This window comes from Lissotriton helveticus, chromosome 4_1 (assembly GCF_964261635.1).
Source record: "Lissotriton helveticus chromosome 4_1, aLisHel1.1, whole genome shotgun sequence".
NCBI lineage: Eukaryota > Metazoa > Chordata > Amphibia > Caudata > Salamandridae > Lissotriton > Lissotriton helveticus.
Genome location: NC_136063.1, coordinates 4581297 through 4605429, shown reverse-complemented (window position 1 = coordinate 4605429; position 24133 = coordinate 4581297). Strand labels below are relative to the sequence as shown.

Here is a 24133-nt window from a genome sequence, read left to right as displayed (position 1 = left end):
AGCACCACTAATTGAAGAAATGGAGGTCGAGGTGGGTGGAGGTCCCTTGTGGCGAGAAAATATGGAAGCAGTAGGTGGTTTTGTACTAGTTAACTGCATTCGTGGTGGTCCCATTCCCACGTCGCCATCATCACGGTCAGCAGCATTTCGGGATAGGGTATAAATGTCTGTTTGCTGCATGCCTGCTGAGGCTGGAGTGACGTGTATGATGACTGCGTCGTCGTCGTGAGAGTCTTCATCAGCAGGAGTATATGCCACGTCTTGTTCAGCGTCATCATCAAACTCCATAACTCTGAGACTTTAGTGGCCCTTCCTTTTACGATTAGCTACCTTTGTCAGATCATGGTGTGCCTCACTCTCAGACAGGCCTGTTGGTTCCCAATTGTCATCCATATCATCAGAAGGAAGGGGGCTTGAAGAAGATGTAGACACCATCCTTGATCTTTTCCTTGCTAGGGATCTGGAAGACAATGAATCATCAGGAGGAGTGGCTTTCTCATATGATACCTCAGCTTGAATGTCGATTTCCTGATGTGCCCCTACTTCGGGAGGAACAACTATTGTGGGCACTGTGCCGCTCCATGCACCTCTGCTTGCACCTCTCCTTGCACCACCTCTCCTTCCACATGTACTTGGGCTTGTACTTGCACATGTGGTTGTTGTTGCGGCTGTGGTTGTAGAACACTCGTCAGATGAGTTACAACAACCTGTGTTGATTGAGGGATGCTGCTACTTTCTTGCGATGAGCCAACATCACTGGTCAATGGTGATTGAACAACTATACTGGCTGCCACTGTAGCACTCAAGGGCTTGGACCTAAGTTGGCGTGGTGGTGGTGGCACTGAGCCCAAAGGAGCGGAGGTGCTTCTCCCAGCTTGGTCCCCAGCAGACCCCGCTGCTGCTGCAGGCGTACTTTTTTTCCCAAAAAATGTGGCGGTCGTCACACCAGTCTCCTGCCTGGATTCAAAATGGCCCCTAGACCCCCACCACATGGCCAGGCCCTGCCTGTACCAGTCCTCAAAATGGCCCCCACCCACATGGCCATGCCCCACCAACACCCCAGAAATTCGAAAAACACAAAAAAATCACCACAATTCAATGCCATCCATGCCCTCCATGATGTTTACATTAAAGAGACCCCACAGAAAGACTCAGTCCATGCACCACTGAGTACCTCTGGGCAAAAGCCCCCAACATTCGAAAAACACACAAAAATCACCACAATCCAATGCAATCCATGCCCTAAATGATGTTGAAATTCAACAAAACAGTTGTATCATGCACCCATAACTAACCCTGGTCCTACTGGATACTGTGCTACCCACAATATATTTTATTTAATGTTCTGAAAAAGTTCCAAAATTGTATTTGCAGCAACTGTAATGTCCCAAACAAACTTACTTGTGAAATTTCTAATCCAAAAGTGATCCAAAGAAAGTCAAAAAAGGCCTCAAATCCAAATATCCAGCAGCATCCACAAAAAGTAATCCTTCCAGGTCAAGATCCAAATCAAAGTGACCAGGACATGAACAAAGCACTGGGAGGAGCCTGCTGGACAGGAACAGGAAGTTGGAGACTGTGGGGCACTTCCTTCCTCCCATCCCCCCAAAATGGACTCCTTGCAAAAAATAGTACAGGCAAATGTCAACCTGAGAAGTTATTCTGATAAAAAATCATTTTCAGAAGGTTTATGCTGACTGCTGGTGGATTTCTTGTGCGAAATTGCAAATTTTGAAATTTCACAATTGCGAGATTGTCACTGCCCGCCGCATCTACGTGTTCGCAAGTGTTTACTCCCGCGATGCGTGATCACGGGCCTTTATAACGTACTCGCGTTGACAAACTCTCGCGGTGAAGCAGGCACGCCGCGATGACGTAATCGCGGTCGACAAACTCCCGCGGGATCCCGCAGCAAGATCCAAAATGGCGCAGCACACGCAAACATGGAGAAAAACAACTCTTCAAATGCTGAATGACGGTAAGTGAACGCCGCACGCCGCACAACTGTATAGTATTCTATTTAGCAAGTGCGACCAAGCAAAAAAATCAGTTTAGTGCGAACTTGCGAATTTTCAGGAAATTCGCGAGAGTTCGCGGATTGCGAATTTGCCGAAAATCCGCGAGCGGAACGGATTTTACGCCCACGCTTAATTTTAAATCGGGAAGCTCATAATGTATTGCCACGACTAGTAATCCTGTTTTGTTTGTTGTTTTGTACAAGTGAGAACAGTTTTTTTCTCTGGGAAAACTTTTAAATGATCTGTTTCCAATGGTCACATTCAAGGGTCCTCATTTACAAGCCCCGTGTGCCGCCGCTACATCACTTTTGTTCTACGCAGTGGTGGCGTAATCAAAGCACGGCATTGCTCATTATCTACGAACTGACGTTACACCTTTGCTAGGTATAATGGTTGCAAGGAAGGCGCTCCTACACAAAAAGCCACGTTGAAGTGGTGCAGTGACATTTACCACAGGACTTTCCATTCCAGCATGTGGAACCAGGCTTGTGGTATCAGGATCAGTACATTTTGAAACACATACATGAATCGCAAGGTATCATCATCCTAAATAGGGTTGCTTACCCCATGATATTAAGAGAAAGTTTTGTCCAGAGTGTCAGGTGCTTGCTTGTCATTGGCAACTAATGGTTTTAGGTTGAGGTCCCATTTGAGATACGGGAAGAGAGCGATGTGGATTCTCAAAGAGTGGAAGCTTAGATTACGGATTGGAAGTCAATCCTGCCAAACAAGAAATCCCATATCCCTGGATATGGCATTAGGAGGGGCCTAATTTATTCGGAGATACGAGGCAGAACAAACTTATATTTTTGGATGATTTCCACAACCATTGAAAGCGTGGAACCCAATATGTGTTTTCACACTTTCTGGTAATATCTCAAAGGAAAGCTATTGGGTCTTGCCTGAAGTCATATCACTAAGGGCATCCTCCAACTCTTCCAGCTCTAGAGTTCTTCAAGGATGGGGCAAGTGGACTCCCTCTCAGGCCTTGGACACATACTACAGAGGGACCACAAATGTGGAGGCAATGGATGTAGCCTTCGTGCGGGTTGTGCCGTCTGGAGCAACCGCACTTGAAACCACCTGGGACACCAAGTTGTGTTATCAGCCAGATTAGCAACTTGTCAGATTCATCTCCCCATTCATGGGCTCTCTTAGTGTGGGCCATCCAGTATTTTTCGGCCTCATCCAGAGAGAGGTTCCTGAGTGTGGCAATGTGAATAGTTCATGGTGAGTACATTTAAATACAACCAAAAGCACAATAGTATCCAAAGTTAGGAGTAATTTCCCAAAAATGTCCCTCGCATTTGGGCATGTGTATCTGGGACTAGTTAACTGATCCCTCTCGTTAGTTGCATATGTCCGCACATGTTGCACATTTAGCACAGGAGGGGCATTAGAAACCTCTCAGTGGTCTTCATGTAAACTAACCACTTATAGGCTGTTGTCTAATATCATGTGTTTTTAAAAAATGTCTTTGAATGTTCTTTTGCTCTTGTTTGCAGATCAGCTATGGCGCTCTTGATCCTCTCCTCAGTGACAAATTGAGATTTCCGTCCTTCTTCCGTACTGTCCCAAATGAGCTCTCCATGTTTGCAGGGATCACTCAGCTGCTCAAACACTTTGGATGGACCTGGGTGGGGATCCTGGCCTCGGATGATGACAGCGGAGAGAGAGCGATGCGAGACCTGAAGACGATGGTCACCCAGAGCGGAGGCTGCGTGGAGTTTTCCTATACGTTGCCCACAGACTTACCTTCCCTTAGTGCTAAAAGGATTAATCAGATTATTGATGCCATACAGAACTGCACTGCCCAGGTTATCATCATCTACAGCACCAGCACATCAATGACAAGACAATTTATTTATAATTCTTGGGGAAGGGTACCCCATAAAATTTGGATTGGAACCGTAAGCATGTCTTTCTCTAAAACGACGAATGGATTAGATGACCTGACTGTATTAAATGGGTCCCTCACTTTCTCTATTAAGGAACGACAGATTGTGGGATTTCGAGATTTCCTCCTTGATGTGGATCCAATGAAGTTTCCAGATGACAATGCCCTGTGGGAGCTCTGGTTTTCAATATTCGGATGTGTCATTATCTCTAAAGCTGAGTTGGTCCATGCTTATTTACCATATTTCCCTATATGTTCAGGACATGAGACCCTCAGAGACTACGACCTGCCCTCCATCAACGCCTCTAGTTATCGTTTCACCTACAGTGTGTACACAGCTGTCTACGCCTTGGCACATGCCTTAAATGACATGTATGTGTCGGAGTCCATATCAGGATCGGCAGCCGGGAGCCTCAAGCAGGAATTCAAGCCCTGGAAGGTGATGGATTGTTGCATGAACTGTTCAAGGCACAATGTCTTGATTGCTCTCTCATTCCTTATCTTCTGCAGTTTTCCTCTCAAGTGAAGAGTTTACTTTCTAGTTTTCTGACATTTTTGGATTTCCCTGGAAATTTTTCTGTTCATAATGTTCTGCCTGATTTGGGGATTTTCAGAAATGCCTTATGCTTATTTCTAAGTCTGTGAATTCTTTTGGTAAATGATACCAAGTTAAGTTTAACATTTTATCTCCAGCATTACATGAAGGTTTGTGAAGTTACTTTGTTCCTTTCATTTACACCTCAGTTCACCTTGTCTTTGACATTTAGATCCAACTTTAACACAACACATGTAATGTCAACAAGAGAAGGCAGACAATCTCCAGCTCCTAACTAGCAGAGGAGGGAGTAAAGATGATTGTTCTATGGGTTTCCAGAGTCTCCTTAACGGATCACTGCTTTCAAGATGTTTTGATTTATTAAAAGTTAAAAAAAGAAAGTATTACATTTCGTGCTATTTTACTAATTATCCATTCAATCCTTTAAAAGATGTAAAAACATTCCAAAGCACATTTCATCAGATGGCAAATCAGTTCCAAGCTTGCACACGTGTCATGACCTGGTGCCTGATAGACAGCAGTCTCTGGTTCACTGACAAAATATTGACAGCAAAAATATAGATGAAAAAATATAGAATGCAAAAATATTGAATCCCTATGCTTAAACAGGTAAGTACAAAAATATTGAATCAAAAATATCGAAGTTAGAAATACTCTTGGGAGTATGTTACTTCCCACCCTCTTCCCCTATAAACCCATAACCCGCAATGGAACTAAAAACTGAAAATTCAAATAAAAAAATAAGTAACTACTAAAATGTTAACACCTATAATAAACATGCAAACAATTCTTATACAAAAAACATACATCACACACATACAAAATATATACTACAATACATAACTTTAATAAAAAATCTATATTTTAAAGAATCATATTATTGCAAACAATATTAAACACTTCGATATTTTTTAAATCAATATTACTTACCTAAAATTGATATTCTTGAACACAAGATGTTACCTGTCGATATTCCTGACCCACGAAATCTCTGACACAATATTTGTGCAATTCAATATTGTTTACTCGATATTCTGTCTCTGCACCATCAGATATCTCATGTTCAAGAGAGTGACAACATACACAGTTATCTACCGTGCAGGACAGTGACAGCATGTACAGGTATCCTCCGCACTAGACATCTGCAGGTGTTTCCTAGGTGGCACAGTATCAACATACAAAAGTATCAAAAGTATCTCCTAAGTAGGAGTGTAATGGCATGTGCGTGCATCGAGTGCCCAAGACAGAAACAGCATGCGCAGGTATGTTCTGTATGGGATGGCAACAAAATCCATAGGTAACTCCTGCATGGGACAAGAACAGCAAGTAAAGGTATGCTCAGATATCTCCTGTGTGGTATACTAACACAATGCATTGGTAACTCCTGCATGGGACAGTAAAAGCCTACACAGGTTTTCCCTGCGTAGGGCAGTAAAGCATATTCAGAAGCCTCTTGTGCAAGGCAACAATAGTGTGATAAATAAACTATTTACATCAGATATATCCTACATTTCCGTCAATCGGAAGCTCACAAATTACATTACTCATGACATGGTCAGTTACATCACTGATGACATCTCAAATGACTTTGAGTGTTTTTAAAATGTTTTTGAGTGTCAAATATATATACCAAGCTGGACTGATAAATCAGTGTATGTATGAGTGCCTCCATCAAAGACTCAGTGGGTATGTGCCTGACTGTATAAGTGAGTGATTAGGTGTTTCACTGAATGCATGGATGAGGGACTGGGTTTTAAGAATGTTTGTATCAGTCTGTCAGATGGTGACTTAAGTGGCTGTATGGGTTGGAGAGTGGGTACATGAGTGGCTGTATGGGTGATTGATTGGTTGTCTGAGTACCTATATGTATGAATGAGTACCTGTGTTTTGGGTGAGAGGGTGTGTGACTGCCTGCATGGATGAGTGAGTGAGTCAGTCCGTCAGTGGCTGTATGGGATAGTGAGTATGTAAGTGAGTGGCTGTATAGCTGACTAAGTATGTGTATGGCTGTGTTGGTGAGTAAATGAATGTATACGTGGTACATGGGAGAGTAACTGGATATGTAAAAGGCAGTATAGGTAAATGTGTGGTAGTATATGAGTGACTCTATGTGTAAGTGAGGGATTGTGAGAGTGGCTGTATGTGTGAGTGTGAGCTTGTTTCAGTGACTGTATAGGTGAGTGAATATGTATTAGTATCTGTATGAATATGCAAGTGGTGTGTGTATAAGTGTATAGGTGAGTAAATGGCTGTACGTTTGACTTTATATGTGAGTGGGTAGGTGTGTTAGTGGCTCTATGAGTTGCTGACAGTGTGTGATTGGCTGTACACATTAATGAGCTGGTATTTATGGGGCTGAATTAGTAAATGAGCTGATATATGAGTGGCTGTATGGGTGACTGGGCAAAACCAAAGGGGATAATGGACGGAGTGTCGAACATTGCACGCATTCACCCCCAGTCAACTGATCTGGGTTTAATACATCGTCATTCTTCAGCTCACTTCGCCATCCCAGTTCAGACATGTCCATATGCAAATCAGTCTGTCCCTCTGCCTCATGGGAACAGTCCAGCAAAAAATGCCAAGCCATGTCTTCCCTGGACTGGAAACAAGCATCCTGGTACTGGTTTCCTGCTAATCAGCCATCATCAGCATGTGTGTCTAAACTTATGAATCAGTTAGTGGGTATGTAGAAACTAGTATGGGTGTGTCAACGGTTTTGTGAATGTTGGTGTGAAAGTTGGATTGGGTATATGAAAGGTTATAAGGGCGTGTGAGTGGGTGAGTCAGAGATTCTGTGGATGATCTTATCAGTGATGTCATCAGTGAAGTCACTGACCATGTCATAAATGATGCAATATTGAGCTCATAAGCAGTGCATTCAGGGGGCACGAGTTATAGTTAGCTCAGCTAACTATAACTGCTAAATTTGAAACGTCAGCCTAATGATAACGTCCCTGTATTCTTTGTTTTTTTCCAGTTAATTTTTTTTTTTTTATTCTATTACCTAACTATACCGTCTATGTAACCTTTAATTTATTCAGTGTCTTTCTAAGCTTTTTTTAATGTTAATTCTTAACTATGAAATCCTTGTAGCCTTTGGATTTTTCAGTGAATGTTTTATTAACTAGTAGCTGTGGTGGTGAGAGGTGGCAGGGCCTCCGAACAGATCTCAGGAGTTCTGTTATGTAGTGCTTACAGAAGGCACCAGGAGGGCTTCTTGGCCCCCAAGGTCCCTCAGGAGTAAAGTGAGCATCATTCCCCCAACCAGAGGTACGACAGAGAAAGGGGGCATGGCCTCCGAAGGCCTTTTATAAATCCCGCTGTGTGAGACTTGCTAGAGGTAACAGGAGGGGTAGTTGGCCACGAGGATGTCCTTAGGGCCAACTGCTCCTCCTATTACCTCCAGTAAGTCCCACACAGCAGGATTGCTCAAACCTGGTAGGAGACCACACCCACCTCTAAGGCTCACCACCAGGGCCAATTTGGCCAGCAGATTGATTCATTATTAGTTGTTGGAAGCTTTGCTCTTTTTGTAATGCTTTTATACATTTGTACAGTGTAGGTTGGGTTCTACCTAATGTGGATTGGAAGGCATTGTACCACCATTCCACTGGGTTGTTTGTTTTGGCATTCCATGCCAAGGTGCTGTAATAGGCATTCCACCACAGTATTTCTAATTTTGGATGACGTCTGTGTCCTGAGCTATGCAGTCTACTAACTCAAGTGTGTTCAAAATAGTTGGCCTGGGTGGTAAATTCCGATCTGCTCGTGGAATTTGGGTAATTTCCCATTCTGCAGAGAACGTGGAATTGCCAAAAATTCCACGATCCACGGCTTCACAGAATTTTTTGCCTGTTTGCGCTTTCAAAATGCGTGTTCGCAAGATATTTCCCCCGAGCACGCAAACAGCGTTCGCTAACAGGAAAAAAGCATTGCAAAAGGGCGGAACAAGCAATTTCGAGTGTTTGTAGAAATCTGCGTGCTTGTGGAAATTTTTTACCATTTTGCTGAGCTTTGCTTAGCGCAACGAAACAAATTCTGCCTACTCCTAAAAAATGGTCAATTTGGGAACTGAGTTTGTCTTAATTCTTTCAGTAGAAATGGATTTATATTAGTAAATTGAAGTGGGTTGTTATGTTTTTGACTGGGATATAGATTAGTGATATAATTTGTTTTAAATCAAAGGCAAATTGGATGTTTGTAGAATATTCTACACTTAGGGCCGCATTACAGGTTTGGCAGACAGGGTTACTTTGTCACAAACGTGATGGATAGCCCATCCACTGTATTAAAATTCCATCACATCTTTTGGAACTTGTAATACAGCGGACAGGATATTCGTCATGTTTGTGATTGAAAATTCATCCCCCAAACTCGTAATCAGGCCCTTCGTTCAGACTTTTGGAGGTGGCTTTCTATACTTTGATTATAATTATAGTAACACCTTTGTATGGCTGTGTGAGGGTAAATTTTTAGTATGGTTTGAATAATGGCTTGTTCAAAGTCAATGGTTATTTTTTGACGGTAGTAGTGATTTTTTTTGTGTTTGATATGAAGTCCTATTTCTTTATTTAGTTTTTGGTCACATATAAAAGGCATATTTGTGTTTTGATATTCACTGTGTACAGTGTATATCTGAGGGAATGTTTTGGGACACATTTTGAAGGTCCCTTCCATCATCCATGTTTCACATTGTCTTAGTTTTGGTATGTTATCCACTGTAGACACTATTTAGATTTGTTTAGGTTGTCATGTAAAAGGAAAGGTTCCTCATTAAGTGTCATTGTTAAGTGTTCCTGTATGTCTTTGCCTTGGTACCCTCTAGGGGTAGTTGGGCGATCGCTGATAGTGTGTTTATATAATACAATAAAACATTTTAAAGTGGGTATAGGTGGCAGTTGGCCTGTTATGTGTTTGGGGACTTTAGGTAATATGTCTTTTAGGATTTTGCATGTTGGTTCCCGGGAGCTAGTGCTTGCCTCTCTTACATCCTACAATATATCTTTACTTCAATTTCTGTTACATTACGGACGTGGTTGTGCTCTCTTACATGAATTACAACATCATTTTTTGTAGATGTCGTCCCATAGCATGCATTAGAAAAATATTTTTTACATTTCCATGTAATAGTTTCTGTTGATGCAGTTTCTTGGCTGTAGGTGTAACCATGCTTTCCTTTCTGAAAAGACATAACATTTACAGCTTTTGTCATTGTATTTGAAAGTAATGTAAAAGTATCAATATATAGAATACTATATCATATTTGTATTAATTACTTACAGTTAAAATTATGCAATCTCCCTTTTTTGTATGCTGACATGTATGTTGTGTATAGTTGTGACTCATGATTTTTCAGGTTTTTCGTTGGGGGTGTTCTTATGTGAATCAAGTGCTTTCTTTTCTGTTGGATGAAAAATAAATTGTATGTTACACTTTAAATGTTAATATGATGTTAGGTTTGTTTTTTCTTGCTATTTGGGTGAGTTTATACATTTGTATTAATTTAGGGGGAGACGAAGGAGAGCTAACCGCCACTTACCTGTGAGACCTGAGAGACGCCGCCACCGCCAGGAGTCATACTGTGGCAGCCAGGTACTCGGAAGCACGCCGCCACCGCCAGGAGTCATTTTTCTGCTGACTACACGCGCCGCCGCTCCGGGACTATAATTCCCGGCAGCCTACGCGGCGGCGCGCTCTCTGACACCGCGAGAGCGCCAGGAGGCGCACATAAGCAGCACTGCTCCCCGCTTCGCGGGACGCGAGTGGGACGCCCGGAGCTAAGCCCGGGCAAAGGGCGGGCCCTCTACGGCCCTCATCGGCAGGAAGAGACAGGGACAGGGCTCTGACCCCTGGTCAAATTGCCCAAGTAAGTTACCTTCTCCCTATTGGAATTACTAGTGATTGTGATACCTCCTAGTGTTGTACATTACACGGATTCACAGAGACGCTACTCGATATATCTGCCTTTTAACATGTCTAAATCAAAATCGACTGTCCTTCTTAATACTATAGATAACTATATGGTTCAGAAAGTGGCCAAAATAAACAATGACAGGAGATCATCCTTGGGCCAGAGCCTCTCTCCAGATTTGCTCATTGACAATACACCTTTACCTACTCCTGCTCTGGATATTAGTAATGAAGTGTTTCAGACCCCGGAGAATAACTCTCTGACCCAGCTCCTAGTAGCTATTGCTGATTCTGTACCCGAGAGCACACCTGAGGAAGAACTAATACTCCTAGAAGAGGAGGCCCCTACACCGGTCCCAGCACCAAGAGTAGTGAAGGCAGGGGTGAAGAGTATATCTAAACGGGGTGGCCTTCGATCAGGTAAAAAACGTCATGATGTATCCCCTCTGGACAATAATGGAGACGATACAGGGGGAATTACTGAAGGAAAGGTACACTTGGATGAAGACCAATTTAAGAAGTTGTTAAATGCCCTGGATAATAATATTAAATCTATAACCAAGCCGCTTTTAAGTAAAATAGACCAGCTAACGGAAGAGGTGAATAGGCTGGGGGGTCTTCTACAAAAATCATTAGAAGAAAAAACGTACATTCCAATATCGAAAACACTCTTAGTTGAAACAAAAAATACCCAAACCGCCCCCAGGTTAGAACTACTTGAAAATACTCCCTTGTTCTCCACGGAGAACACTGACCTAGGGAGGGAGGGCTCCAGGGATTTACACATCAACCAGAGTGATTCTGAAGGGCTGAGACAAAGGGACAGTAGGGTAGATTTTAACCCAGAGAAGGGGCCTGTAGAACTAATAGTAGAGGCATCTCCTTTAATATTGGTGCTGGCAAATGTCCCCCATTTGGAACCAGGGCAAGTTGAAAACATCCCATCCCTGATAAATAAATCCTTACACTGGTTATCTAGGAATATGGCTTTTATCCCGGGAGGCAGGGACCAGTTGGCGCAAGAAGTAGTTAAAGCTAGAAGAGTTGAGTGGATCGGGGGTGGCACTAAAAAATTTAAAGGGGATTGTGTGGTGCTACACCTGTCTGATCCAGAAGTGCTGCCAAACATTCTAGCGAATATATACACCCCCAGCGTAGATCAACTGAAATAGTGCCACTAACACTGGACTTCTTTTACACGAGTAGAGGAGGGAATACTTTAAACCCAACAATGCTGAAAACTAAATGGATCCCTGTACAAAAAAAAGCCAGAACCCTTGATAAAAGGAATGATTGGGGAATACCGATGGAAAATAGATTCTCGGCCCTTTCCGGTCTTTCTGGTCTTAATGAGTGTGACTGACTGGAAGTACGGACGATCATAGAAAAGAATAATGTTGTAGAGCCCCAAGAAAGTGGAAATGATGCCCTTATAAAGTTTTTAGAAATAAATACCAGTGACGGTAAGATATCTGGTTGCAGTGCAGATCTTCCTAATACAGGAGGGCTTTTGCCACTAAATCCCCGCATCATCACACGCAATGGGGAAATTAGTCCCACTCTTCCCTTGCCGTACTATAATCAGGGAGCCTCATTGCAAGAGCGGCCCAATCAGACGAAAGCTAGTCTTAAACTTATTTCCTGGAACTTGGCTGGAATCCACCATAAACTTGAATCCCCGGAATGGTGTGAATTTATTGACTCCCAAGATGTTATCATGTTACAGGAAACTTGGGCAGTGGCACCTGTTTTTCTCCAGGGCTTTTTAAATTTCTCTGTCCCCGCTAATAAGAACATTAAAGGGCGGCCCTCAGGGGGTCTAACCACTTGGGTACGACAATCCCTACAATGTACCATCAAGCAGAGGCCTGCCAGCAATTGTGATCACCTGGGCCGATGGCCATAACATGGTCTTATATAATATCTATGCCAGGGGAACCCAAGGGGGTAAAGCATCGGAAGTGTTAGGTGCATTGGACAATGATCTAGAGACCCTTCCGGCCCATTATACTATTCTAGTGGGGGGAGATCTGAACACAACATTTGAGCCACTAGGAGTTGAGGATAATGAATTGGCCCTAGAGGAAGATACCAAATGGGGAGTCCCCCAATTGGATCTACCGAGGGTAAAACAAATGGACAGAAGTAGCAATTCAGGTGAAGAGTTTGTGCTTGGCTAGGGGGCTGAGGGCAGTAAATGGCCGCACCCCCTCAGACCAGCAGGGCACGCATACTTTTGATAACTTGAAGTCAAGTAGTCGGATAGACTACATCCTCATAGATGTTAGAGATTGGCACAAAGTAGAAGACATGAAAGTGACATCAAGATTGGAGAGTGACCACAATCCATTGTGCTTACTCTTTAATCAGGATCAAGGTAAAAGCTCATCTAACAAGGACGGAGGTGTTACGACATTAGAAGTCATTCCAACTAATAATCTCCGTCACGTTAAATGGGCAACTTTGGTAGATAATCCTGGGGTTATGCAGGACTTACTGGAGGTAGTTAGTAAAGAGGTCAGTAATCTACAGATCCATTGTAATGAATTACATTTTAACCAACTCATTGAAGAGTCACAGCCAAAGTTTCTTACTAATTTACAGAGGTTTTTCCTAAAAAAAACACAGAAGGGGAAGGGTGCTGGTCCCCCGAGAAAAAGAGGGTGGTATGACCACTCATGCAGAAGCGCACGACAGAACCTCAGTTCAGCATTAAGGACCAAAGTAGGTGTATTAAAGGCCAGGGATGACTACAGGAAAGCCCAAACCAGGGCAAAAAGACTGTGGGATGAGAACTTATGGCTAGACCTTAAGAAGGCATGTGTAGCCAAACAACAGAAAGAGTTCTAGGCCATCTTAAAGTGGCGTAGTGGGGGAATAGCAGACTGTCCGAAAAACCATGTAGCGAAGGAAGCATGGGTGGATTTTTTTAAACCTCAATATGCTGATAACCTGCCCCAATCAATCGAATTGCCCCCAGAAAGAGTATTCTACAGTCATGGAATATTCTCACTGAAAGATGTAAATGAGGCGATGGATGGGGTAACTAGAGGTAGGGCACCAGGAATTGATGGAATACCAGCGGACGTATTTTTATCTGACAGAGCCAACTGGTGTAAATATTTCGTATGGCTTGCGAATTCTATCGCACAAGGAGCAATGATCCCAGCAACATGGAAGGGTGCGGAGATTATACCAGTCTTCAAAAAAGGGGATAAGACTCTACCAAGTAACTATAGGCCGATTAGCCTTATCGACTTGGCACAAAAATTGATGGGCAGGATGATTCAAAATAAAATTCAAGCCTGGATAGACGATAAGGATATCCTGTCCCCGTATCAAGCTGGCTTTCGACCATTAACTAGCTCTGTTGACCAGGTATTCCACTTCTTAACTTTGTTTTGGAAAAATGTAACCTTGATAAATGGACCATTATATGCTGTTTTCGTTGACTTGAAGTCAGCGTTTGATTTGGTTCCCCGACAAAAACTTTGGATTGTTTTGCGCGATCTCGGAATAAGCCCCGAATTGTTGACTTTGCTTATACGCATGCACGAAAACAACTATGCAAGGATTAGGTGGGGTGCACAGGGAGATGTCACTGAACCTTTCCCCGTGGAGCGTGGGGTCAGGCAGGGTTGCGTCCTGGCCCCCACCTTATTCTCCCTTTATATCAACGGCATAGTAGATTTCCTAAAGCAATCTCCGACAGATGCCCCGGTATGAGATGGTGAGCGGGTCCCAGTATTAATGTTTGCTGATGACACTTTGCTGGTCTCGCGGACCCCTAGTAGTTTACAAAAGCCAATCAACGCCTTTGGAGATTTCTGTCGGATTCGGGGCTTGGAACTAAATACGACAAAGACTAAGTTTATGAACCTGAACCCTGCAAGCAATTTAAGGGAAAAATGCATTTTAATGGGTCTATTTTGGAGGAAGTGAATGCTTTCACCTATCTAGGTATTTCTCTACAGGCCAACATGAATTGGAAATCTCATATGGACTCGGTGGTGCTAAAGTTCAATCAATTGGCTGGGGCTATAGCACAAAAACATAAATCTTCATTTACTAAACCCATTCAGCCCATAATGGAGATTTATAGTATGAAAGTGCTGGGCGCTTGCCTCTACGGATCAGAGCTATGGGGTTTTACCAACTTGAGTACTTTGGCTACTGCAGAAAACAAATTTCTCCGCCGAATGGTTGGTGTCCCACAGAGCACTCCCTCGATCCCGCTCCAATATGACCTTGGGAGGAAGAAAATCGAGGATATGGCTAGATTGCGTCATCTTTTATATTGGAGGCGCGTAAAGACTACCCCTGAATTGGGCCACTATGCATCTGCTCTCATGGACATTATTAGCTCTGATCGGTTTCATAAAATACCCTGGCTTAAAGAAATTAGGACTTTGCTCCAAAAAATGCACCTAGACCATTTATGGACTGTAGTTGATCCTCAGGCATTTCCATCTAAGGCATCATTGAAAAAGATGTATTGGGACATGATATACAATACTGTTTTGACTACTAGTCAACCTTCCATGCTGGCATCCCAGTTTTTGGATTTAAAAATAATCCCCAAATGCGAACAGTACTGGGATTTGATTACTAAACCCCTAGATAGAAAGCTGTACTTCCAGTTTAGAATTGGCTCCTTACCACTTAATGCTTTTACTGTTAAATGGTCCCCAGGCAATGTAAACACATGGTGCTATTGTAAAGATCATGTTGAGGACATCCCACATTTCCTGTTTGCATGCCCATTATATGCTGCCCCGAGAACAAGATGGCTAAAACCGATTTGTAGTAATTTGGGGATAAGGAAATATCTAGAGGCACTAAGAATATTAAGATCAAATTGTGCCCCCAATCTTGCTATCGCCTTAGCCAAATACCTGGGATGGGCCTGGATAATACGCACGCGCACTTTAAACTGTAAATAATCATGTATAATGGATTGCGTAACTATGGGGACAACCTCAAATAGATAAGATTTTGCATTGTGACTCGGATTTTAAAATGTATGAATTTTACAAATTGAAGTATTCGTCAGCACATTGTAATTTGATGGTGTTTAATATGTATTTTATGCTGATCTTAAAGTTTTAGAATAGTATTTATATTGTTTAGTATAGGGAAACATGATTTTATGACAATGCTGTTGAATAAAGTATTTAAACTTGAACTTGAAACTTATTAATTTATGTATACTTACTTAATTATATCTGTTTGATAGTTATTGATTGTTGTTTTTTTCAGTCAGTGTATCACTGTTTCCAGGCATGGGTTTTACTATTAGGACATCTATGTTAAAAGATAGAAGTTGGATTGTATTTTATTAGGTATTTTTTGTTTATCTTTTTTAAGTTAATAACAATTATGTTTTAGTGTATAAGTAAATGTTACTTATTTGGTCAAGTAGTTGTTGAAATGCATATATTTTTTCTGTAATGGTTTGGTGAGAAAATCCAGCAGAGTTACCTTTTCTTGCTTAGTCCACCATTTTTGAAGCAGTTAGAAGTTTAAATTGACGTGCATTTTTATATTGTAGATTTAATTGTTTGGATTCATTGTTTCTTATGAAACTGAAAAAAAAGGTTTCAGGGAATTCATAGTTAGTTGGACATTTCACTCGTACAAAACCAGTCAAATTTGACCGTTATAGTTAGTTGAGCTAACTATAACTCGCGCCCCCGCAATGCGATGCTGATGACTTCACATATTACATCATTCATGACATGATCAGTGACATCACTGATTACATCACTGATGACATCTCAAATGACATCACTGATGATATCATCTAGTGACTGTCTGGTTTTGTAAAGTTCAAATATGTTTTATATATGTAAATGGCAAGGTGTATTGAAGAGTGAGTGGGTGTAGGAGTGTGTGAATAGATGATTTAGTAGGTGTGTGACTGATTGAATGAGTAAGAGTTTAAACATGGGTTAGTGACTAAACTGTTTGCATATCTGTATCAGTCTGTTAGTTGGTGTTTAAGCGGCTGCATGGGTTGGTGAGTTGCTACATGAGTGTCTATATGGGTTATTGAATGGTTGTTTGAGTGTCTGTATGGGTCCCTGAGTATCTGTGTGAGGGGTGGGGGTGTGTGACACTGTGCATAGATGTGTGAGTGGGTGATTCAATGGGTGTATGGATTCAAGACTGCATGTGTGAAGCACTATGCGGGTGGATGAGTGTATGTCTGAATGTGTTGGTGAATGCATGGATGTCTCAGTGGTACATGTGTGAGTAATTACATATGTGAAAGGCAGTATTTGTGAATGTTGGAGTATATAAATGACTATATGTGAGAGTGAGTGATTGTGAGAGTGGCTTTATAGATGAGTGTGTGCTTGTATCAGTGATTGTATAAGAGAGTACGTTTATGTTAGTATATGTATGAATACGTGAGGTGGTGTGTGTATAACTTTATTGCTGAGTAAATGGGAATGTGATTGATTTTTGCATGATTGACTAGGTGTGTAAGTAACTCTATGGATGAGTGGTGGAGTGTGAGCGAGTGCAAATGATAGTGCTGTATTGATGGTTGACTGCATGTATGAGTGACTGAGTATGACTGTATGGGTGAATGAGTGGATGTGTATGTAGACCTAGTAATTAGTGAGTGGGTATGTAGCAACTGGTATTGGTGTGTCTATGGTTTCGAAAATGGTAGTCTGCATTTTAGAGCTGGTGTATCAAATGTTATATTAGGGTGTGAGGAGGTGCATCAGATTATCACATGGATAATGGCATCAGTGATGTCATTTGAGATGTCATCAGTGATGTCATCAGTGATGTCACTGACCATGTCATGAATTATATATAATGTGACGTCATCTGCAGAGCATTGCAGGGGCGCAAGGTATAGTTACCTTAACTAACTATAACGGCCAAATTTCTCTGGTTTTGTACGAGTGAAATGTACAACTAACTATAACGTCCCTGAATTCAGTGAATTTCTAAGGTATTTTAAATGCTAATTTCTAACTATAACGTCACTGAAACCTATGATCTCGGTGGCTTTGGAGCGGAAGGGGAGGAGGCGGACGCTCTGAGTTCTGCTGGAGAGGAATGATATGGTCCAGTCCAGGGCCTTCTCTTGGATTCTGGCATTGTGTAAGCATGTTCGTAGTGTGTTGTGGCAGACCGTGTCGAAGGCGGTTGACAAGTCCAGGAGGATGAGGGCCGCTGTTTCTCCATTGTCAAGCAGGGTCCTGATGTCATCGGTGGCGGAGATGAGGGCGGTTTCGGTGCTGTGGTTGCTGCGGAAAACGGACTGGGATGGGTCCAAGATGTTGTTCTCCTCGAGGTAGTGGGCCAGTTGTTTGTTGACAATTTTCTCAGTGACCTTCACTGGGAATGGAAGCAGGGAGATGGGTCGGAAGTACTTGAGGTCCTTGGGGTCTGCCTTGGGTTTCTTGAGTGAAGACAATTAAGTCAATGCACTCCGGGGCCCCCACAGACCCTTGCCCCCACCACATATTCAACAGAGCCGCCGACACTATCGCACCCATGGTCTGCCACACCATCAACCGCTCCCTGGTGACCGCCTCGTTCCATGATGATTGGAAACACGCCGAGGTCAAACCCCTCGTGAAGAAACCCAAGGCAAACCCCACCGACCTCAAAAATTACAGACCCATCTCCCTACTCCCATTCCCTGCAAAAGTTATCAAAAAAGCCATCAACAGCCAACTCGCCACATTCATCGAAGAGCACAACATTCTTGACTCCTCCCAATCCGGCTTCAGGAAATACACAGTATGGAAACCGCCCTCTTCGCCACAACAGACAACATCCGCACCCAACTGGACAAAGGAGAAACCATAGCCCTAATCCTCCCCAACCTCTCAGCGACAATCAACACAGTCTCCCACCGCACCCTATTACACAGACTTCACAATGCAGGGATCCAGGACATGGACCTCAACTGGATCAGACCCTTCCTCTCTGGCAGAACGCAGTGGCTCAGACTCCCCCCTTTCCTCTCAGACCCTATGCCAATGACCTGCAGAGTCCCCCACGGATCCTCCTTCAGCCCGACGCTCTTCAATGTCTACATGGCTCCACTCGCCCCATCCTCAAAACCTACGGAGTCAACATTGTGTCATACGCAGACGACACCCAACTCATCCTCTCCCTATCCAACAAACCCAACACCACCAGACACAACTTTCGAGAAGGCATGGAAACCTTTGCCAAATGGATGAAAAACAACTGCCTACAACTTACCACCAACAAGAAGGAAGTATTCATCATGGCCCAAACCCCGTTGCCTGGAACAACACATGGTGGCCCGCCACCCTTGGAAACCCGCCCACCCCCAAGGACCAGGCACGAAACCTGGGAATCATCATGGACTCCGAGCTCAAAATAGACCGCCAGATCAACGCAGTCACGTCCTAATACTTCCACACCCTCCACCTCCTACGTAAGACCTTCAAATGGATCCCCTCGAGCACAGAAAGACCATCACTCATGCCCTTATCACAAGCAGACTCGATTACGGCAACGCACTCTACGCCGGAATAAACAAAAACCTCACCCGTAAGCTACAGAACATCCAAAATGCTGCCGCAAGACTGGTCCTAAACCTGCCAAAACACTACCACATCTCCCAGCATCACTCCACTGGCTCCCCATCGAGGCAAGAGTCACCTTCAAGATGCTCACCCACACACATGAGGCCCTCCAGGACACCAGACCAGCATACCTCAACAGCCAACTCAAATTCCATGTACCCCGGAAGAACCTACGATCAGCCCAGCTCTCCTACGCCATGGTCCCACGCACCAGAAAAACCAGATCAGGAGGCCGCTCCTTCTCCTTCCTCGCGGTCAGAGCCTGGACGACCTTCTGCTTCACTTTATACAGACAACATCGCTTCCCATCTTTATAAGAGACCTCAAGACCTGGCTCTTCGACAGACCCCCTCCCTGATGGACCAGAGCCTGCACCCCCACTCCCCCAGCCCCGTGAGACCCTTGCAGGTGAGTATTCACGCTTAACAAATGCCTGATGGATTGACAGAAAGAGGGAAGAGGGATGCAGAAAGAGGCATGAGGGGTGCAAAAAGAAGCAAGAGAGGTACATATAGAAGCAAGAGGAGTGCATAAAGAAGCAACAGAGATACAGAAAGGGGGAAGTGGGGTGGAGAAAGAGGCAACAGGGATACAGAAAGAAACAAGAGAGGTGCAGAAAGAAGCAACAGAGGTACATTAAGAGGCAGCAGGGGTGCAGAAAGAGGGAACAGGTGTGCAAAAAGAGGCAAGAGGGGTGCACAAAAAGGGAAGAGGGGTGCAGCAAGAGGTATGAAGGGTGCATAAAGAAGCAAGAGAGGTACAGAAAGAAGCTGCAGAGGTGCAGAATGTGGAAAGAGGAGTGGAGAAAGAAACAAAAGAGGTGAGAAGGAAGCAACAGATTTGCAGAAAGAGGTAAGAAATATGGAGAAAGAGGCAAGAGGGATATAGAAAGAAGCAAGAGAGGTACAGAAAGTAACAAAAGAAGTACAGAAAGAAGGAACAGAAGTGCAGAAAGAGGCAAGAGGAGTGCAGAAAGAGAAGAGGGGTACAGAAAGAGATAAAAGGGGTACAGAAACCAGCAAGACTGGTACAGGAAGATACAATATAAGTGCATATAAAAGCAACAGAGATGGAGAAAGAGGGAAGAGGAGTGTGGAAAGAGGAAATAGAACTACAGAAACAAGCAGACAACATGCAGAAAGAGGAAGAGAAGTATAGAAAAAGAAAGAAAGGTACAAAAAGAAGCAACAGAAATGCAGAAAGAGGCAAGAGAGGTGCATAAAGAAGGAAGAATGGCTTACACACCATTACAACCAATTTGACACCCACATTTAGCAATAAGTAGCATGTGACCATTCTAGGTTTACAAAGGGACTGCCATCACGCTGTAACACTTGTCGCTGCATTTTTGTTAACGTCTGATCTGTTTTTGCTAGAAACAAGGCTTTTTTGTTCAAATCTGCAGATTAGGCAGCAGATGATGAATTATGTGGCTAATGCGGAAAATGTATAATTGTGCAAATGTCGGTGCAGCCAAACGTTCGCATAGTTCCAGGGGCCATGCTCATACCTCTGACTAGGTCCAGAAATGCTCCTCAGTGATTCCTTATTTTTTTTGTCTCGTTTAGTTCATAGTTTAGCTTCTATGGAAACATGGAAGACTAAACCTGAGGTTACCATCCCACAACAAGGACTAACATACCACATAATTAACCTCCATAACGTATAATTCCACTCAACATATTTCCTATAAAGTAAATACCACATAATTTGTATCACATAATTTCACTGCACAACTTACCACATAATTCCTCTACACACAATCCTGTAGGATTTTACAGGAGGTACCAGGAGGGCCTATTGGCCTCAAAGTCCCTCAGGAGTAGATTAGACTTCATCCCCCATCCCGTACTCTGCCAGGAGGTGTATTTGCAGAGTGGTGGAGAAAGAGGGGCATTGCCTTCAAAGACGTCTTAGCAATCCCACTGTGTGGCACTTACTGGAGGCAACAAGAAGGGTAGTTGGCCCCAAGGACATCCTTGGGGGCAACTACTCTTCCTATTACCTCCAGTATGTCCCAACCAGAAGGATTGCTAAGTTGTCATAGCAGGCCATGCCCCCTTTCCCCACCACTCTGCAAACACACTTCCTGGCATGCTTTCAGATTGGAATTAAAGACTCCTTCACTGATGGGGATTCTTAGGGGCCAACTAGCCTTCCTCATACCTCCAGTATGTCCCAGATAGTGAGATTGCTGAAAGCTGGACACAGGCCACACCCCCTTTCTCCACCAGTCTGCAAACACCCCTCCTGCAACGTTCTAAGTTGAAGGATTAAGTCCCCTTGAATACTGAGGGTCCATGGGGGCAAACTAGCCCACCAGCCTCCTCCAGTAATACCCTCACAGCTGTTGAGAGTGGTCTGAGGACTCGCCCCCTTTTTACATCACTCTGCAAACACGCCTCACGCACTGCTATTTGGGGGATGAAGTCCACTTTAGTCCACTTTAGTCTTTAGTCCTGAGGAACTCATCGCCTCGCTTTGCAGAGTGGTGTAAAAAGGGCGTGGCCTCGGACCAACTCTCAGCAATCCAGCTGTGGTCATTTGATCAATATTTACAACATTTTCCAATAAAAGTGTCAATATAGGTTTTGTGTGTCCTGAAACATTTGGGGTGATTTGTGCAGTGAGTGCGAGAAATAGGGACGTTAAATAAGGGTGCATTTGTAATTTTAATTCCCGTAGGATCGCATTGTTGAAACGACGGCCCGAACTGCTGGGTGGAATTTCATCATACGTCAAAGGAAGTTCCTGCATAACATGGCCTGTTAAGTCCATGCCGTTCAGGAACTGGTCATGCATGCAGGCAGAGGGGAACACCATGTGCCCTCCTGCATTCATCCCCATAGACATGAGACACCTGTGGGCTCTCTAAGCCCCCTTAGTTTCTTCACAGCCATGCTTTTCATGGGGGGCTCACTGCCATGAAAACTGTGGCAGTGAGAAAACTCATGATATGCCTGACAGTGCAGCAGCTGCACCAACAGCATATTATGCCTCTGACTGCTGCATCACCTCCACAGGGTTATGGATCCCGGTGATGGCAGCGGTCCTGTGACAGTCCGACCACAATCTTCATAATACAGGGTCTGGACCACCAGTCTGGCGGCCCAGGAACCGCCACCACGATTTCAGAGGGCTAATGAACTGCCAAACCCGTAATCAGGCCCCTAGAAATGATAGCCAAAAGCATAATATAAAAAAAATAGTAACCTACCAAAATCCTCAAAAACTCTGACAATTTCTTAACCAACATATCGAACTTTATAGTTAAAAAAAATATATCATATTTTATCACATCAGTCAAAAAAATATTACATTTCCAATTTTAATAAAGACTGATATAATAAAACTATATAATAAATTGTTCAGACTTAAATGTTATCATCATCACCAAAAAAACCTCAATACGGTAATTAAAACATGAAAACAAAAACAATACACATAACAATCACATAATATTTACACAAACATTATAAAATTTGATTTTCCAGCTAAAATAAAATAAAATAAAGAAAATGGCATATGGACTTTCTGCCGCGCTTCAGAGGACCTTAAGGAGCCCAAACTGTTCTGTAGCTTCGGATCCTTCTCTTTATCCACATACTAAAAAACTGAATAATCTAAAAAAGTGGAGAAATATTGCCCAAACAGACCATAAAAAAGAAGCAAAAATGAAACAAGTCCAATAGTATTCCCTCGAAGCAAACCAAAGTATTCAGACCCCATTTAAAAACTCAAAAACAGACTTTTTAAATTAAAGCTCCAGGAAAGCTATAAAAAGGACATCAAATTCAAAGCAATGGTTTATGATAAACCAAAAATGAATTCCTTAAGAAAAAGTAAAGCCCCAATGCCATTAGGACACGTTCATAGACAAAAACTTGCAAAGTGAGTAAAAAACCCACTTGTAAAACACATTACAGTCGCAGAAATACATATACTTAACAGTTAATCTTCAAAATACAACTAACATATCTTATTTTAACATAACATAGCAACATATTCCTAAAATATTGTACAAAAAGGCAAAATCACAAACTATTGAAAAACATTAATACTAAATCATCTACGTATACAAAAATAACCACAGACAACACTCTAACTACCTTCCAGTTGTCCCCCTATCGCTACCCTTAAAATTCTTAAAATAAATTCATGAAAATGAACTTACCTGTTCCGATAAACAGCAGCTCCTTACCACGACCTGGTTCAGGGAAAAGAAACTAAAAATAGCACAAATATATTACAATATATTATCTAGCAGAAAAAAAAATAGAGTTGCTTGAGACAAAAAAATAATGTTTTCCCTATAGAATTGAATGGGAAAAATTGTAGAAATTTTGAATAAATATATGATTTGTTTAAAACAAATATTAAACATGAAAATTGTCAAAAAGGTTCATGCATGAAGTGTAAATTAAATAAAAGAATAACATATCTACAATTATTAAATATATACAAAAAACATATGTTAACGTGATGTTGAATCTATGAGCATCCTTACAATGTCAGGCAGACACAACTTAGCGGACTGGAACCGCCGGATCATAGGTTCACGGTTTCAATCTCAAAATTTGGATTTAGCCACTCAATGGCCTGTTGGAAACATTCATTTTACAATGGCAGCTTGTGCAGCGGGCAGAAAGGGCCTGCCGTACAAGATGCCTTTGTATAATGGATGTAGTTAAGCAACCCTGCACCATGTGGCAGGCACCAGATGGTGCCTGCCACACAGTGCAGCGATGTTCCAGGCTACATAGGGATGGCCGTGGATGGACAGGGGCCCTGCTAGGGACCCCCATAGTCACTTTACAACAGCCTTTCCTTTTGATAAAGTATGACATAGAAAGGTTGTCAGAAAGTGACATAATAATCCCGACGGTGGAGCCAAGGCTGACTCTGCTGTCATTATGGGATGATGTAGGTTTCCAATGCTCTGATGGGCTCCATGAGGAGGTCAGAAGCGCAGCAGACAGTGCCTCCGCCCGATGCCTCTGTCCTCCGCATCAAAATCCAGATGGCGGAGCCGAGGATGCCTCCGCTGTCATTTTGGGATTATGTATGATTCCGGTGCTCCAATGGGCTCCTTGAGGTCGGTGGAAGCATGGCCCACAGTCCCTCTGCCCGATGCCGCATCATAATGTGGCAGGCGTAC

The 24133-nt window shown here is 43.0% G+C and overlaps 1 protein-coding gene across 1 annotated transcript in view; it reads left to right on the top strand.

The window, feature by feature from the left end:
• LOC144826870 (vomeronasal type-2 receptor 26-like) overlaps nt 1-24133 on the top strand; it is a 152599-nt gene that overhangs the window by 59782 nt on the left and 68684 nt on the right. The window contains exons 3-4 of the mRNA XM_078685329.1: nt 3524-4354; nt 10504-10983. Of these exons, the coding sequence (XP_078541455.1) occupies nt 3524-4354; nt 10504-10983 (1311 nt within the window). The remainder of the gene's footprint in view (nt 1-3523; nt 4355-10503; nt 10984-24133) is intronic.